Source organism: Nannobrachium achirus, assembly GCF_963921795.1.
Source record: "Nannobrachium achirus genome assembly, chromosome: 18".
Taxonomy (NCBI): Eukaryota; Metazoa; Chordata; class Actinopteri; order Myctophiformes; family Myctophidae; genus Nannobrachium; species Nannobrachium achirus.
In genome coordinates, this window is record NC_137825.1 from 18,441,251 (window position 1) to 18,460,464 (window position 19,214).

Genomic DNA, 19,214 nt, shown 5'->3' on the forward strand with positions numbered 1-19,214 from the left:
AGGATACCAGGCTAACATCGAACCTATAGTATCTGACTAAACAGCTTTCTATGTAATAACATGCTTAACATAATTATTCATATTGAAAAAAATAAAAAGAATCGAATTACCTGTGAACAAAAACACAAAACAAGTAACCAACGTACAGTAATGTATACTGTATGCCTATTATAATGTATTTAGCATCTAACAAAAAGTGACAAGAAGGCTAGACATAGAAAGTCATCATTTTCAAGATGGCACAAATTCCCAATTTACGTATATGCATTTTAAGCTCCTGTGGATGCCTTTCCAGTCGTTAACTTACCAGATAGCACCAGAATCCACTGAAAATCAGTCCATCTTCTTCCATCAATTATTTGGGGTTTCAAGCATAAACTGACCTATTTAATATTGGTTTCATTGCAAACAGACCACTTAGGGGCAAGCCCAACTTGTTTGGGATGGTTTTTGTAATCGTTATAACCATACCTAACACCATACCAAAAATCTAAACATTTGCATATCTGCTTAGTAATACGTTTTCCTTTTTGTTCCTGTCCGGGCCAAAGTGGATGATCTGTATTTTGATTAGCTTTTATCAGTGTGATGTTTTTGTCGAATAGAAATGTAAATTGTGACTCTGTAGTTGCTGTTATTCTGTATACTATGGGGTTCTATGAACCAAGCAGGGGTACAGTAGATGATTGCAGTGATTGTGGGCATGTTCCTCATGCGTCACATACAGTATATAAGAAACCCAGTGCACACACTCCAGACACACTCCGGTGACACACAGCCAGCAGTGTTTGCTGTAACTGTGAGTACACAACTCTCGATCAGGCTAGCACAGGTCCCACTGAGGTGGTTTTAAAATGCGAACAAAACATTTTCAGCCAGCGGGTGACGGTCCCAGCAGGAATGCATTATATGCACTGTATTTTGTGGTGACGGTGATGTTCTGTATTACTGTGGTCCAACTGCGCCTCATCTACATCCTGTACCCAGCACTGGTAAGTCTTCACTATTGCATTCCAAAGAACATGCTATAATGTGTTAGTGCTTTTTAATACTTTTCATTGTTTCAGTATTTGTAAAACCTACACACAGACGTAAAGGGTGTTCAATAGCACTGATTTAACATATATATTTTGCTCGGCCTGAATGCAACAATATATTGGTTAACCATCTGGCATTGGACATTTTGTTTTATAATGCAATTTGGTGTCAAGGGTGTCCTGGCCGACTTGGAACGACTAATTAGATTGATTGAATAGTTTTGAAACTACAGCTTACAGAAGTCAAGTGAAATATCTTAACCAGAATGAACTAATTATTATTATTATTATTTATTTCATAATTCATTAGATGGATTATTACCATCCAACAACTGTGGACCAAGGTAAGCATCTTCTTAATTCTTCTTTTTTTATATACTGATCAAATTCAATTGTCTGTTAATGTTCATGTGGATTTGTTAACTACTTCTTCTGTACATAGGTGAAAATACAACTGACCAGCCACAAAATACAACCGATCTACCACAAAATATAACCGATCTACCACAAAATACAACCGATCTACCACAAAATACAACCGATCTACAACAAAATTCAACCGATCTACAACAAAATTCAACCGACCTGCCACAAAATTCAACTGACCTGCCACAAAATTCAACTGACCTGCCACAAAATTCAACTGACCTGCTACAAAATACAACTGACCTGACATGCGAGGAATTAACATTGGCATCCAAGCAAGTAGCACATCTGTCTGGTGAGGACTGATCACCGGTCAGACTTCTTTTAATTACATATAATAACATGAATATAATAACACGAGAATTTTATACTCACATATGCACACAGTGCTGACCCACCTAATCGTCCTTTTTCAGGGTTTCAGAGTGTTGTGCATGAAGTTGTGCAGTGGATATGTCATAAAGGTACCTTCTCGGGCATGGACTATGAAGATGGCAAACTCATCATCCAGAGGCCAGGGATGTACTACATCTACTCCAAAATCAGTTTTCGAACAAATGCTGAATTAGACTCTGCGTTCTCTCACCGGGTCTTGAACTTCAAAATAGGCTATGGCAAAGCATTCACACTCATGAGATATCAATGGTTAGTATCAGTGTATTGTATTTTCACTTTTCAATTCAACTGCAGGTAAAATCGATTCATGGTATCAGTAGATAAAAGCACAAGTCAGTATTAGTCAGTATTATAATAGGCTATATATTATATAAGTATGTATGTACTGTATGTACGTATGTGTTTTTATTGATTTTATGGAAGCATATAGTGACCTTTATTGAAATGTTTTATTCCACTGATGTTCCATTGCAGTGCTGATTTCCACTGCATGCTGATTTGTATTTTCTGCATTTCTGAATAATTTTAACATTTGAACATTTATATTTACATACAATAATATTAAATATTGTTAATATGAATGTACTTCTTCATCGTTAACAAAAAACAACATTTGGATATATAAAACAAACTCTTAATTTTAAAATGTGAGGAAGTGCTCTAGTGATGATGTTTAAACATAAATACTTAATTTTGTATTTCCAGGTTCAGTAATACAAATGGGGAACAATTAGGAGGAAGCTACTTGGGTGGAGTGTTTAATCTGTGGAAAGGAGACACCATTTATACTACAGTGAATAAAGAAGATTTTCTGATATTTACCGGTTATTATGACAGCTTCATGGGGGCAGTCAAGCTCCTATAGTCCTATTGGCTCAATTTCACACATGCTTTTTACAGTAGTAGAATACTGATTTCTGGACTGTTAAACACCTCAAAATGCTCATGCATTGTTCTTATTTTGTATACAGATATTAAATACTATGCTTTAGATTTTTATGACATTTCAAAAGTATTTGATTGTAACTATACAAAATTGAGAAATTAAAAAGGAATCCCTTAGAATTCTATTCTATGAGGAAGAATTCCCATTTTCAATGATTTCTTATTTTTTAATATACTTTTTACACCTTTCTACCACCTTAAATCATTCAAATGTTAAATGCTCTGAAGGTTTCACAACATTATGGAAAAATATTTTATGAATAAAGCCTGATGTAGTTTCTCTTCTGTTGTTTTATTTGTTCATTTAAATAAAGTTCTTTGAAAGGCTAATGCTGTTATGTGGGTTTTAAATTGATGGAATACTAAACCCCAAAAGACGGGGGCTGCAGGGCTCACAATTAATTAAAAATGTATAACTGAATGATTTAAATTTAGTACCATTATCCAATGTTACTGTAGCTCTACTGTCTGTCAGTGTATGATTATCATTGATGTTAATAATGCAAATCACTCAACAAATGTTTCAGAGTTCAGTCTTATATATATCGTCTCTGTTGGGGGGAATACTGTCCAACCTGTTACTTTTCAGGATTCAAATGTTAAAATAGAAAAAGTAGCAGATCTACAACTTCAAAACGCTGCACTTTGCGCCACATTTCAAACTTGTGGATCATCTACTTTTGATAGCTTTGTTAGTATGATCATTCAAGTAGGGCATTCATTTACGAAAGAAACACAACAAGTTAGAATATGGAGGTAAGAGGTTTCTGCCCTACAGCAACGATTTACTGTTCCGTCAATCTGGCTAACCATCGTCAAAGAAAAGGGAAAACCAGCACCCTCTCTGTTTTGTTAGCATCAGAGAGTCTGTTCTTGAGAGATTACTGTTCCGTAGCCAGTTTATTCTGAAATAATTCACTTTCAGAGCCATAATCTGATATTTTCTCTCTGCTAGTTTAATCTGTCAGTTGAGTGTGTACTTGTATAATGTGTGGTTATGTCACAGATCCAGAGGTACGAGGGTGCGTCCACCATCTTCGGCCCACACACACTCAGTGCGTACATCCAGAAGTACAGAGGGCTGGCCAGGGCTATCGCTCAGGTCAGTGGGCATGGTTACAATGGAATGTCCTTTAAAGGCATAGTATGTGCATTTTTCCCTGTGTTTACATAACCAGTAAGACTCCCTAATTGTGAGCTAAGCGACCATCACGTCGCATACACAAACTTTAGAAGGCAGTCGTAGCCAATCAGGAGGGAATATGGGATGCGTGATTTTAGGCCAACATTTGTAGGAGCAGTGTCCAAAAATGTGTTTTACAAAAAGTGTGGGAGCATTTAAAAACGTGAATTTGTCAAACAATAGGAAAGCCAGGATGAAAATGAAAATGAAAGATGCTGATTATTTATATAATCTATCTACTGTAAACAAATTGTCTGTGTGCATGCATGCATGTATGTGTGTGTGTGTGTGTGTGTGTGTGTGTGTGTGTGTGTGTGTGTGTGTGTGTAGGGTAAGGAGTCAGACTTGGAGCCAGGTCCAGAGCCTCCGTTCTTTAACAGCAGTCAGCTGTTTAATCTGCTGCCTGCTGCTCCGGTCGACGGGAAACCACCCAACAGCAGCTTTGGAGACGTTCTAGAGCAGGTCAACCCTGTCTATAGACTGGTACGGTACACACACACACACGCACGCACGCACGCACACACACACACACACACACACACACACACACACACACACACACACACACACACACACACACACACACACACACACACACACACACACACGTACACAAACAAACATGCACACAAAGCATCATCTTTCTTTGTGTCACTTCAAAGAGAAGCATAAGAAGAAGGGATGAACACTTCACTTCAGAATGATAGAATAATAGAGAAGGGTTGAGCGTGGACGACTACAGAAAGATGGAGAGAACGAGAGAGAGAGAGAGAGAGAGAAAGGTCAAGATAAAAGCAAAGAAGAGAGAATAATGGATGGAGAGAGAGAAGGAAATAGACAGAGGGAGAGAATATGTTTTAAACAAGTGTGACAGAGGAGGAGACATGAGGAAGTGAGAGGGGTGAGATGGAGAGAATGAAAAGAGGAAAGAGAGAGCGAGAGAGCTACTGTAGGTCGAGATAAACAAACAGAACAGTGGTTCTAAACCTGTGGGTCAGGACCAAGGGGGTTCCCAAATTATTAAGGGTCCCCAGATGACTATCTTATTGTGCAACATTGTTTTCTCACTCAACAGTAAACAAACCAGCATAAAGTTTATGTTTATATAGGGTATCTGCACATTTCTCAAGTGTCAATTTAAGGACTTTTTTATACCTCTAAAATGCCAAATTAAACATTGGCCAAATTGTCAAATATTAGAGGCAGAAATTGTGAAAATAGACTATCTTGTTGCGAGGCGTTGTGAGCATGCAGATTGGCTATTTTCTCAATGGAACCGTGTTATACAACATGTAATGCCTCAACTATTGTCCCCAGTTAAAATATGATTATTGAGAGAGGGAGAAATGGAGAGAATGAAAAGAGGAGGGGAGGTCACACTTAACTTTTGTTTGTTGGGACAGTTTAGGTTTAGTGATTCTGGAGCCCAAATGTGTCTCTATAAACTGTATATGCAGAGAAATATAAATAAACGCTTGCACGCTGAGGGCTCCAGTGCAACAGATGCTTTATTACACCACAAAATGCTGTGACGTTTTCGAGCTCAAAGCTCTTCCTCAGAGAGTAGCTGTAAACAGTTGCTCAATGTATATTTCATTACAACGGTTGCATGTCAAAAATAACAAATCCACAAGCTCACTGTGTGTGTGTGTGTGTGTGTGTGTGTGTGTGTGTGTGTGTGTGTGTGTGTGTGTGTGTGTGTGTGTGTGTGTGTGTGTGTGTGTGTGTGTGTGTGTGTGTGTGTGCGTGCGTGCGTGCGTGCGTGCGTGCGTGTGCGTGCATGTGCGTGCGCACGTGCACAGGGTGATGTTGCCTCAGTCACATTTGTTGCGGGGAACCCCAGACATTCTGGAGACATGGTGAGACAAAAACGTCCTTTCTTCCTTCCTTACTCCTTCCCTGACCCCTTTCCCTCACTCCCTCCTTCCTTCCATCTGTCCATCCTTCACCACTTCCTTCCTTTAATTGACACTTCTTTCCTTGGTGGATTTCTGGATGGATCTTTTGAATCCTCTTTTGATTGGCTGTAATTTGAACCTGATGCTCGTGTCCATTCCACAGAGAGACAAGACCTTTGTTACCGTGGAGCTGTACCACAACAGGACTGACCGCTGGGAGGTGGTTCACACTGATGCATCCTGGGAAACCAGGTAGGCTGGGGCAGGGGTGTCGCACCAAATCCTGGGCCCTGGGTACAAGGATTCACCGCAGGCCCCCCATGAATGTTCTTCATAGGGGGAGTGGGTTCAACCCATTTAGACTGGGAACGCATTATTTTGTACTTTAACTATTGAAAAATAGCAGATATTCAAGCTCACAGCGAGCTTGTATATCTGTATATTGAAAAATCATACAAATTTGTGCAAGTCTTTTAATATTTCAAATCCTTCTAAGGTTTTTTTGAAAATAAAAAAAATAAATTGCTAAGTATAAAATAATTAAGGCCCCTCCACCTTGGGCCGTAGTAACTCAGTCCCACTTTTCCCCCCCTTGTGACACCCGTGGGCTGGGGCTATGCTGAGTTGGGGGTGTCCGTCAAAGACGAGCACTCTCTACCAACTGAGCTGAAAACCGCAAAGCCACTTATAACCATATCGTTGTTGTCGGGGGGGAAACCTTGTATGTCCAAAACCGTTTTGCATTTATCATTTTAAAAATGATTTAAAAATGTGAAAATAGACGATCTACAAGCTCACAACGCCTTGTGCCAAAGGCGTTGTGTGCTTGTAGATCGGCTATTTTCACTAGTCTTGTATGATGAAGCAGGGCTTTACGGGGAAAAAAACATGCACATTCGAAACTTGGAGATAGAAGGTTTAGGCCCGACAGTGACGATATATATCTAACGCCTAAACACAACAATTTAAACCGTATAGGCCTACCCAAAGTTAACCATCTTTGCTCTAATGTAATAGTAAACTAAAATTGTCTATAGATTTTGGTACTGAATTACAACCTCTGTCTCTGTTTTCTCCCCCCCTCTCTCTGTCTCTAGGTTCCATTGGCTGAAAGGTTCTGCCAAACAGAGTAATGCCACAGTGGAGTGGCACATTCCTCCAACAGCTACTCCAGGCTCCTACAGGATACAACACTTTGGACACTACAAACGAGGGACTATCTTTCCTGTCATCACACCGTACCAGGGCACCTCAGACGTGTTCACTGTCACGCGTAACTACTACTAAGTACTGTACAACTACTAATATTAAGTACAGTACAACTACTACTACTATTAAGTACAGTACAACTAATACTATTTGCTAAGTACAACTAGTACTACTTCTGAACAAACTGCATCATTTAATCTGCTTTTCCAACAGTGTTGTTAGTACCAAAGTGGATCATTTATCGTATGTTGATAAGATTGTATTTCTGAAAAAGTAATAAACTCTTGCAGGAGAATAATATAGACCTACGCTACGTACTTGATATTTCATTTGACATTCCTGAATAGATTTAAGAGATAGTATCCACGTGTTTCCGCAAGAATTTACTATAGCATTATTTGCGGGACACTTCCGGTTAACAGCAGACATACAAGCTCACGTCGCGTCGCAGATGCAACCGTTGTGAGCTTGAAGATCACACTCGGCTGTGGCGCCGGAAGCTGCCTGCTTTTTTTTTGTACACTGTCTCATAGTGTCTTAATTTTGGTATTAAAATGAATGAGGGGCGGCTGTGGCTGGTTGGCCAATGATCTGTGGTTCGGCGGTTCAAATCCTGGCTCATCCTGTCCGCATGCCGAAGAGTCCTTGAGCAAGACACTGAACGCCTAGTTGCTCCCGGTGAGCAGGTTGGTGCCTTGCATGGTTTCCTCTGCCATCGGTGTATGAATGTGTGTGTGAATGGAATGCACAATCTATGTAAAGCGCCTTAGATAAAGGCGCTATACAAATGCACCATTTCCCATTTATTGAGAATACAAACAGCATGTCTACTTTTGATAGTTCTTACTGTAACACCATCAAATAATCATGGATTCCTGTTTATGAATATATTTTTGTTAGCTGTATAGACCATGTCTTGTTCTTTAAAACTCTTCCCTGTCTGGAACACAATTAAATCATAACCAGGTGCTTATTCCGCTACTATTTATAATAACATGCTAATGTCAAATGAATATACATTTTTATTGTAACTTGTGTGAGTGTAGCATAGTATTGGAATTATTCTGTAAAAGGAACATGTGATGATAATATCTCTGCTGTCAGGCAGACCAACTATGGCCAAATATTAAATTATCAGCAAATGAAAAAATATATAAATAAAACTGTTTTAAAACAACAGTACTGCCTCATCAAAGTTGGTATGGTGACTTTATACATTGTCAGATACTTGCATGTGTCATTATATTATCATCACTTTACCCAAATACAGCTCAAGTGGAGTTGTTTTGTCGATCATTTATTGGAATGTTGGTTCATTTATAGACTGTTATGGTCCTTTCAATAAAATATAATAATATAATATAATAATCTAGTAATTATCAATCACACAATATTTGTACCATAGTGTAAAAAAACATCACAAGGATGCAGCTGGGACGTATCATCAGTGATGTAGCCTGGGGTCGACGGGTGTTTCGGGTCTCGCAACATCATACACCCTCGCCCAGGTGACCCAGCCGGGGTTGATCAAGTCCCGACTTACGTCCCAGTAGCTATCCACGATCAGTCCTATTAGGGAAAGACAGGGTCACTCAATGTGCAGCACCGGAACTACTCTGCCAGGATTGGGGAGCCATTCTGGCGCGTGGAAGAACTAGGCTCTATGGGTTGACTCCTGGCCGGGCTCCTCCTACGTCTTACCAGGTCCTCTCCTGCTCTCACCAGGTTCAGAACCTGTGCGTTGCACCAGACCCCAATCCAAACATTCCATTCAGCTGCTGCAATTGAATGGCCCTCCTAAAGGCCTCACCGTGGATTTGTTGGGCTTCTTCCTCACGGAAGACACAGGCTGGGGCGCTAACCCAACCTGCTCCCGGGTGCCGTCTAAATTCCGGCCGTCAACCGAGTCTCCGGTGGTCACCAAACTATTCCTGGTTGTCACATAGTCTATTCCTATGAGCCACTATAAATAGAACTAATAGTGTAAAAAAACATCACAAGGATGCAGCTGGGACGTATCATCAGTGATGTAGCCTGGGGTCGACGGGTGTTTCGGGTCTCGCAACATCATACACCCTCGCCCAGGTGACCCAGCCGGGGTTGATCAAGTCCCGACTTACGTCCCAGTAGCTATCCACGATATGTACATGTAAAAAATATATAAATGAATCTGCCCATAATCAAAATATAACAATCTAATATAATCCTTAATCATGTAATCTATAATAAACTACTTGAATCATCATTGAATGAATCTTTATTCATAGTGTTTTCATCTAGAATCGCCTACAGTAGTCATATCTACAGCCTACAGTAGTCAATCTACAGAAAGAAACTACAGACTTATGGTTTATTTTAAGTACATGTGATGACACATATCTGAAACATACTGTATCTGTAAATCTAATCATCAATCATACCATGGGCAGTACACAGCACACACACTGTTCAAAATGTCATTGTTTTATTCATGTCATTCAGGGTGATTATGGATCAGGACACATGTATTGAGTTCTCCAATGTAAAAACGTAATTCTACACATTCTGTAGAGTAGAAAACAAACATGATTAGTGTTCAATTTAAACCCACTACCTTTTATAATTCTTTTACAATGCTGCCGTTTCAGCTAGAGTCAATTATTAAATTTAACCCCATCCCCCAACAAAAGAATAAAGAAAAACTAATGCAAAATAACTCTATACAAACAGTCTCTGGAACCGTTTACTTTTTTATTACTTAATGGTATAAAAATACGTTCTAAGTGCTACACACACTTTTAATACTGACTCTGGGATCTATCCTCTGCTACCATCCCTTATATTGACTGGTTTTCATTCTAGATTGTCTTAATTTTAAAGGCATAGTATGTAATGTTTGCCATGTGTTTACATCCCCATTTACCAAAACAAACACACTAATACTCCTGTGGCTGATAACGGCTGGTATAGAGGGACATTATGGGCAAAGACAATCTAGATATTGTTTTGCTAATCACAGGGCAAAGTTACATACTATGAAGTTACTATGCCTCCAATTTCAAAGGTTTAGAACAGATTAACTGGATGAGACATCTATAGATGCAGTGTTTGCCCCCAGGACCAGATCTGACAAACACAGGATTCATTATGTTAGTTAGTGTCCTTCATCTTAACCTGGGTGGTAGAATCTCTCCCAAACACACATGTGCTCCTTTTCCGGGATCCGTTCCTCAAGTCTTAGGCTACAAGTGAACAGCAGCACAGTTGGCATATGGCAGTGTCTGATCTGAAAGTTCACCCTTCTGGGTTTGATTTGCTAATAACGCCCGCCAACTCGTCAATTTGCTTTTTGACACGAGAGTCCAGAGTCCCTAGACGGAGACGTTCATTGGAACGTTGGGCGGGAAATGAGCAGATCTTACAAACTCACAGTGATTTGTACTGTAGATTGGCTATTTTGGGCTTTCAGCATTCATTTAAGTATAAATCTGGCTTTTAGGCACACATTTCAAGACACAACACCATGCCTCTCACATCTTGAACATCAAAAGTTCACAGTCAGAGAAATGGAGGAACACTACGACTGAATGAGGAAGAACTGACACAGAAAACTCAACACAACTAGAAAAAAAAAATCTCACTCAAACAAAACAAAAAAAAGGTTTAAACTGAATGGATGCTGATGTGTCTCCATCCAACTGTATAACCATTTAAAATGGTTTTATCCTCAGCGGAACAATATGACTCATCACAGTCTACTGTTGCACATCATAAGGCACATGCACTGTAAGTAGAATCTTAAAAAAAAAAACAATGACAACATTGGCCCATGGTAGAAAACAGACTGAGGGAAGATGTCATTCTGTTCATATATCCTGTCATGACTCAAAGAAGGGATTCAAAACTGGTGATTTGAAGTTTATGAAAACTACACATTCCAGAGAGCATCAGGGAGCATAATTAAAAACACTACACAAGACAACTTGGTCCAGAAAGGTGAAAACACGTTCTGAATCCCAGAGGTCTAATCTTCTTACATCTTGTATTAAACTACAGTATACTGTATGGTCGGGGCCACAACATGGACAAAAACAGCTTCTATGAACAAAAACAAACTAGAATGAAACGTTTAGAGCAAATGTTTTAACAGTATAGGAAACATACTGTGCAATCTCCTTTTAGTCCCAAATAAAAAAATAAACATAAACTGCTCATTAAACAATCAGCAACAACCCCTTTTAATCTGATTGGTTCTAACCACAAAAGTCAACAGCCCTAGCCAATCAAAGGCTATTTGCATAATCTGCTTACTCAACGACTAGCTACAATAATTTGAAATCAAAGATGTGTGCATGATCTGTTTCACATCAAATATATATAAAATAAAATAAAATAGAAAACACTTATGCAGGCTAGTGGGGAGGAAGAAAAAGAGGTGGCGGTGGCGGGATGTTAAAATCAAAAGATGGAAGGACAGGATGAATGGATAGAAAGGGAATAAACTCAATATTCTCATTATGCAAAGCCAGACCACTGTTATTATAACCATAGTGTATTTTTGTCCATTGGTAGGATTTAGCATTCGCAGTGATAAAAGCCTCCACCCATAGAAAGACACATCACCCAGTTCTGTATGAACACCACTTTAAAGAGGACAGATGAACTGCTGTGCGGCTCTGTAGAGAAGACCCACAACATTTAAAGAAGCACGCCACCTATTTTCAACCGTATCTTCATATAACTGGTCCTCACCAGTGCTCATTAAGAAACGGCACAATAGGCTACTGGTCGTTCCCGTTTCCTGTTCCGGTTTCTCATGGCTTCATTTGATTGGCTCAACAGCAGATTTGATCGTTTTGAACCGGTCACCTTCACATGCGTTTCCTGTTCAAATCGGCTGCTGATATAAAATTATATTGTACAATGAGAATGATCAATTATATGAAGGCGAAGATTGAAAATGGCAATTGACATGAAATTGACAACCTGAGCTTGTTTTGTGGGAGTCACTCACGTTCTTCCCACTATAAGTTGAGAATAGAAAGTCCTTAAACTTAAGGGAAACATATTCCCAAAACAGAGACACCATGGTTCCAAAGTGGTTGAACTTCACATTACAGATCTGGAAAGACCTTTTTTTTTTTTTTTTTTTGCTTTTTTTTTTGGCATGGCAACATGACCAGAATGACTTCCAATTCCTTCTTAACTTCAGAATACTTTTGTTGTGTCCGCCGCCAGTGGCCTGATGTCCTAGAACACACCGTAGCCGTCGCGTGTCGCCACGGCGAAGGCGGGGTATCCCTCGTAGGTGGTGTAGGCGGTCAGGTCCTGTTTGAGCTGAGACGCCACGGCCGCAGAGGTTGGAGGGCTGGCCAGGGTGTAGCCTGCACAGAAAGGACAGGACATGTGGTCAAACCCGCCACACACACCACGCGCATGCGTGTACGAAGCCAAATTATATATCGTTATTGTATCGTTATCGAGGTATGACCATGCGCAATATCAGTATCATGAAAGGCAACGATATCGCGATATGTCACTCTCGGCAATATATCGCTGTCGGCAATATAGCGTCCATATTGTCGACTATCAAAATAACAAGTGTGGGAACCCAATAGCACTTAAAATCAAGAGTGACATTGACTTATTATTTTGCTGTTTTTTCTAATAATGCTTAGTTTTCACTTAAAATATTGACTATGAAATGTGTACAGTAATAACGTATATTCGATCGATATCGAAATATTTCGCATAAATACAGAGATGAGATTTGGTCCATATCGTGCAGCCCTACCACACACACACACACACGCACGCATGAGCACACATTCTCAGAAAATCATAAGAGTTAGTATAGCTGTGGTCAACCCATAGGGCTCTATTTTGCTTGTCCAGTACCAGCTCTTATAGCTTAACTTAAAGGCCTGCCATACTGTCTCCGACCACCGAACGTTTCATCGGAAAGGTCCAGTTCAAAACAAAATTACATCACTCACATCTTCTGAAAAGCATTACTCCGAATTAGAGTTTGGAAAGCTGCACGTCGGAAAGTCAGAACTCTCTGATGGAAGGTTCGGTGGTCGGAGACTGTATGGACAGCAGGACAGGCCTTTAAGTTAAGTTCCTTTTGTGTACTGTACACTCTCTGAGTTACACACCTGTGCACAGGGCCTATTAGCTTTTTGACACTAGAGTTCCGGTGGTGAAGTGAGTTGAGATCTGTTGGAACTTGGGATTCAACATTGTCCCTGGACTGAGACATTCAGTGGAGCCCTGAAACCTCTGTAGTATTTCTACATTTGAGAGAGTTAGTTGTTACTTTGGTACGGACCTTCACATACCTTGGAAGGCCACTGAGGTCACAGCAGCCGCAGCGGCGGCAGCAGCAGCAGCCTCGCTGGCGCCCTCTGTCTGCAGACCCAGGGTCTGCAGCGTGTGCTCTGCTGCATGGAGCTTGGCCTCTTCCACTGCTGTGCACAGCTTGGCTGGGGTGAACGGATGGCTGCAGGAAACAGGAGATGTTAGAGTCTTAGAACATAAACATTACAAACTTAGTTTGTTAAAGGAGTTGTTCATCCCCCCAAAAAAATGACTTATTCTCTATTGTTTACTCATGCAATGGAGACTTGAGTTCAATAATATTTTTTTGTCTTTGTTGCATTCCTAAGACAAAACATTTATTTTAGTAAATTCATCCCCATTGATTCTAAATGTGTTCCAGGGGTACATTTATTGCAATCAAATTATTGTCTTGGCAATGTGACAAATGCAAAAAATATATACAGTACATATGTTATTGAATTCAAGTCTCATGAATAATAAATAGAAAAAAGTCATTTTGGGGGTGAACTACTCCTTTAATTGTGTCAACTAAAACTATGATGAAAAATCTTCCTCGACTAGCTTTTTTCACTGAAGAAAACTAAATAAAAACTAAGCTATGATGACTAAAACTATGACTAAATATATTGACAATCTCGTCAACAAATACAAAATTAGACTAAATGTATGTCTATATTTTTTATTAAGTATATATATCAGGCATAATTTACGACACCATCACAGCCTGCCAAAATCTACTAAAACTAAACTAAAACATTTCAGAAGACTAAAACTAAATTGTTTTCATTCCCAAGACTATGACTAAAACTAACTCAAAATGTGCTGTCAAAATGAACACTGGTTTGTCAGGGCCGTATAGTGTTGTGTTTTTGTCTTGTTTTTCCCGTTTTTCTCCTGTGTCTCTGCCCCATGCTGCAGGTCACTCACACACAGAGCCTGTGAGTCACACAATAAGGCACCATGTGTCCTTTCTCCCAAGAGCATACAAGCTTTATTTTATTTTTTTACTGTTTGATGTTAAATGTTATCTTAAAGCGGTCCTCTTTAATTAATCTTTAAGAAACATATTTCATATTGTACACATATTGTGATGTTTTCTAATCAATGTTAAACTTGGAATATAGGTGTCCCCACAGCTGCAGTGAGTGAGTGATTAATCACACCATGTGTTCACTCTCTCAGGCTGGTGGTCTAGGGACCCAGAGCCGGGTGCAGATGGGGCCAGGTGAGTAGGCAGTAGGAAATGAGTAACAGTTTTGTTGAAAAGGTCAAAGGTCAAGGTTACAATCAAGGTCATGGTCAGAAATTGGGTCATATCTCAGGATCAATGGAGACGATTCATTTTGGATTGAAAACGCATTGGTCAAGGTCACATACTGTAGTCAAGGTCACCTAGATGGGGAGCGTGTCGATATTTCGACGTAACATTTGTCCGACGTTCCATTTGTTCAACTCGGGTGAATGAATGTCAACCTGGTGAAATGCTAACCTGCCGACGCTGGTGAATGCTAACCCGGTGAATGTTAACGACTATGCCTAAACCCAACCCAAACCCTAACCTCAGTAAAACTATGCCTAAACCTAACCTAACCAACCCTTTGTCTAACTAATGAAATGTAAAATAGCGAGATTTCACGGCCTAGATGGACCACTGACTGAAGCCCTAATTTATGTCATCGTCCATTAGTGTCGTGCAAAATTCTTAAAAAATAGCCTCTCTCAAGGCTCACAGTGCAGTTGTGTTTTCAGATTGGGGTCTGTGTGACCAAATAATACCTACCAATGTGTTGGTCCTTGACCACTGCTGTGGAGGAGGAATGTGATAATGAGTGTGTTATTATTAGACCTACACGTTGGGGTACTGTGTAGCGAGTGTTATTATTAGACCTACACGTTGGGGTACTGTGTAGCGAGTGTTATTATTAGACCTACACGTTGGGGTACTGTGTAGCGAGTGTTATTATTACACCTACACGTTGGGGTACTGTGTAGCGAGTGTTATTATTAGACCTACACGTTGGGGTACTGTGTAGCGAGTGTTATTATTACACCTACACGTTGGGGTACTGTGTAGCGAGTGTTATTATTACACCTACACGTTGGGGTACTGTGTAGTGAGTGTTATTATTAGACCTACACGTTGGGGTACTGTGTAGTGAGTGTTATTATTAGACCTACACGTTGGGGTACTGTGTAGCGAGTGTTATTATTACACCTACACGTTGGGGTACTGTGTAGTGAGTGTTATTATTACACCTACACGTTGGGGTACTGTGTAGTGAGTGTTATTATTAGACCTACACGTTGGGGTACTGTGTAGCGAGTGTTATTATTAGACCTACACGTTGGGGTACTGTGTAGCGAGTGTTATTATTACACCTACACGTTGGGGTACTGTGTAGCGAGTGTTATTATTAGACCTACACGTTGGGGTACTGTGTAGTGAGTGTTATTATTAGACCTACACGTTGGGGTACTGTGTAGCGAGTGTTATTATTAGACCTACACGTTGGGGTACTGTGTAGCGAGTGTTATTATTACACCTACACGTTGGGGTACTGTGTAGCGAGTGTTATTATTACACCTACACGTTGGGGTACTGTGTAGCGAGTGTTATTATTACACCTACACGTTGGGGTACTGTGTAGCGAGTGTTATTATTACACCTACACGTTGGGGTACTGTGTAGCGAGTGTTATTATTACACCTACATGTTGGGGTACTGTGTAGCGAGTGTTATTATTACACCTACACGTTGGGGTACTGTGTAGCGAGTGTTATTATTACACCTACACGTTGGGGTACTGTGTAGCGAGTGTTATTATTACACCTACATGTTGGGGTACTGTGTAGCGAGTGTTATTATTACACCTACACGTTGGGGTACTGTGTAGCGAGTGTTATTATTACACCTACATGTTGGGGTACTGTGTAGCGAGTGTTATTATTACCCCTACACGTTGGGGTACTGTGTAGCGAGTGTTATTATTAGACCTACACGATGGGGTACTGTGTAGCGAGTGTTATTATTACCCCTACACGTTGGGGTACTGTGTAGCGAGTGTTATTATTAGACCTACACGATGGGGTACTGTGTAGCGAGTGTTATTATTAGACCTACACGATGGGGTACTGTGTAGCGAGTGTTATTATTAGACCTACACGTTGGGGTACTGTGTAGCGAGTGTTATTATTAGACCTACACGTTGGGGTACTGTGTAGCGAGGGCCGGTATGGTGACTTTGTAGAGGAACAGCTGTCTCTGGTCAGGACCAATGGCTGAGTGTAGCTGATACACAGGGTGACCCCAGTTATTCTTCTGACAAACCTCCTCCAGAATCTAGAGAGAGAGAGAGAGAGAGAGAGAGAGAGAGAGATGAGTGACGAGGTCCTATACTGTAGGTCATACAGATCCAACATTGAGGAACCAGAATCATGCAACGAATGAAGTCAAGCCCTTATTTAATGTCAAGCTTTTTCTCCCACACTACGGCTATTAATTCAGACATTTTCTGACATTTGATGGACAAAATATTATTTAAACATATTTTTGCGACCGTAGGTCCTAAGTTTAGTATGTGAACGGTCACAGCTTGTCCATATGTATGTATCTCTGTCTATAACGCCTGACACTGGGGTTCTATGGGTTTGTCGCCCTGACATCATGCTCTGATGTCACTGTGATGTCAGGGGAACCACTCTTGACAGAATGGGCTTGCCGCTCTGACATCACACTCTGGCTTCACTGTGATGTCACACTAACAGAATCCCTTTTATGCCCATATATGGAGTTCCCTGATGTCATCGATATTAAGCCCATATCTAACAGGACTTCATATGGGAATGCCCATATATGGAGGCCACATCGGCCACATACCACACTAACGGCTGGTTCTACAGACAGGGATTTCCATGTATGGGCATAAAAGGCATAGGACTTTCACATAACGAATAACATACTCCATATAGGCCTATGGGTACCAGGGGTCTCCATATATGGGTAACTGGTCCGATATACATCACTGGCCAGATGGCCAAGAATTGGCGCGAGGTCGCATGTCGCCCTGAGGCGTCTTACTAGTAATACATGTACAGTATAACTCATTATTCTGAAGAACATGTTTTACCCACCTGAGTCGGGTGTTTGAGTCCGGGTGTTTTGAGTGCCATGGCGGCTGGGTTCAGAGGGGTCAGCTCCATGCCGGGCAGCAGGTCGTACAGCTTCTCCTCCGCCCGCTTCTCCGCCTTCAGGCCGTACGCCGCGGCTCCACATCCTCCTCCGCGGCCGGGCACTCCGCCCCCCGCGCTGTAGGCCAGGTAGCCCCGCCCACCCAGCCCCCGCACCCCCGCGGCCCCTACAGGCACAGTCATGTAAACTTCTACAGGGGAAGGCAGTGAAATCACACAGCAAATCACCCGGGAATCAATTGGTATCTGATAAGTTACCGAATAATCATTTACAATTATGTGAATCACAGTGAACCACACGCAGCAGCAGCCATACAACCATGCAGTGCAAGACAAGACACCGTTCCTGATCCTATACGTACGCGTAGATCGGTTCTACACAGTCTACATCAGGGTTCCCCAATTAGTTTTCCCCAAGGGCCGAATTATGTCTAGGGTACCAAGCCGAGGGCCACAGCATTGCAGGGGGCGACGGTGGCGTTCCCGCTACTCCAGCGACAGTTCAGATATCGTCTTTGTCGGGTGAAAATCTTGATATGTCCAAAACCGTTCGTTTTGCATTTATCATTTTAAAAAGTATAGCTGTTTTCACTACTTTTGTGCGACGGCCTCTTAGATGAAGCAGGGCTTTACTTTGTGAAAGAACGTACACATTTGGAGACAGAGGTTTCCACCCGACAACAACGATATACTAGTGTTGTTGCTGCTCACCATTATTACTGGGGTTGGTGTGGGCCAGACAGTAGCCCCCCGCGGGCCGCAAATGGCCCGCGGGCCACCTATTGGGGAACCCTGGTCTATAGTGGCAGACTTATGGCTCTGTCCCAGTTGTTAATTTTGACAGAAAATTTCGACAGTTTAGTCGTAGTCTTTTGAATATATTTTCATAGTCGAAAATATTTAACTAACTCTTTTTTCTGTGGAAGTTCTTGACCTCCGACTTCCGAGTAACTGCTGTCGACACAACACCAAATACAGAGGGCAATGTGCCTCTTCAGGTAAACAACACCACACCACTGCAGTGACTGATGACTGAAATGATGGGTAAAAATATTGTTTTGCTACGTAAACGCAGGGCAAACACTTTTTTTTTTAAATGACTGGAGACATTATAACACACTGATCAGTCTGTCTTCCATGATGGCTTCAGCTGCGTGGGTCATGTGATCTCTGCCTCGGCCAGCACAGTACAGTGAAACACAGCTTCAGTCTGTCCTCAAACCGTTTCATGTGTGGCTTCTTTGGAGACCAGGATTGTCAATTAGTCTCCATTCAGTAATGTTTTTCTTTTTCCATTTTGATTGAGTTTTGATTTGTTTTATGTTGTATTAGTTGGATTCATTTTTACATTTTGATTTGAATTGAATTGAGTTCATATTTACTGTACATTTCTTTTGATTCAAGTTGTTTAAGAAGAATATTCAAGCACACAAATAATGTATTATTGTGTTCAGATTTGGTTTTCGTCAATCAGACTGTAATATGCAGGCAGTGTCAGCAGATTTTGAACGAGCAAAATAATGCTTCAAACAATGCAGTACAACCTCAGTTTCCTAATGTGTGTGATTATAACCATGAATACTGTGTCCTGTGAAAGCCTGATTATTATTG

The 19,214-nt window shown here is 40.9% G+C and overlaps 2 protein-coding genes across 5 annotated transcripts in view; one reads left to right on the top strand and one right to left on the bottom strand.

Annotated features, from left to right (window-relative positions):
* asah2 (N-acylsphingosine amidohydrolase 2) overlaps window positions 1-7,172 on the top strand; it is a gene marked incomplete at both ends in the record, with an annotated part of 27,483 nt that extends 20,311 nt beyond the window's left edge. The window contains 5 exons of the mRNA XM_080747247.1: window positions 3,811-3,906; window positions 4,318-4,470; window positions 5,790-5,846; window positions 6,049-6,137; window positions 6,983-7,172. Coding sequence (XP_080603373.1) covers window positions 3,811-3,906; window positions 4,318-4,470; window positions 5,790-5,846; window positions 6,049-6,137; window positions 6,983-7,172 — 585 coding nt within the window. The remainder of the gene's footprint in view (window positions 1-3,810; window positions 3,907-4,317; window positions 4,471-5,789; window positions 5,847-6,048; window positions 6,138-6,982) is intronic.
* A 2,369-nt stretch (window positions 7,173-9,541) lies between these two features.
* a1cf (apobec1 complementation factor) overlaps window positions 9,542-19,214 on the bottom strand; it is a 36,037-nt gene continuing 26,364 nt past the window's right edge. The window contains exons 10-13 of one of the 4 annotated variants that reach the window (XM_080747994.1): window positions 17,547-17,770; window positions 16,619-16,755; window positions 13,415-13,575; window positions 9,542-12,457 (exon numbers count right to left, since the gene is read on the bottom strand). In XM_080747994.1, the coding sequence (XP_080604120.1) occupies window positions 12,324-12,457; window positions 13,415-13,575; window positions 16,619-16,755; window positions 17,547-17,770 (656 nt within the window). In that variant the 3' untranslated portion in view covers window positions 9,542-12,323. Of the gene's footprint in view, window positions 12,458-13,404; window positions 13,576-16,618; window positions 16,756-17,546; window positions 17,795-19,214 lie in introns of all 4 variants that reach the window. The other 3 variants (XM_080747993.1, XM_080747992.1, XM_080747995.1) reach the window with 3 other exon arrangements.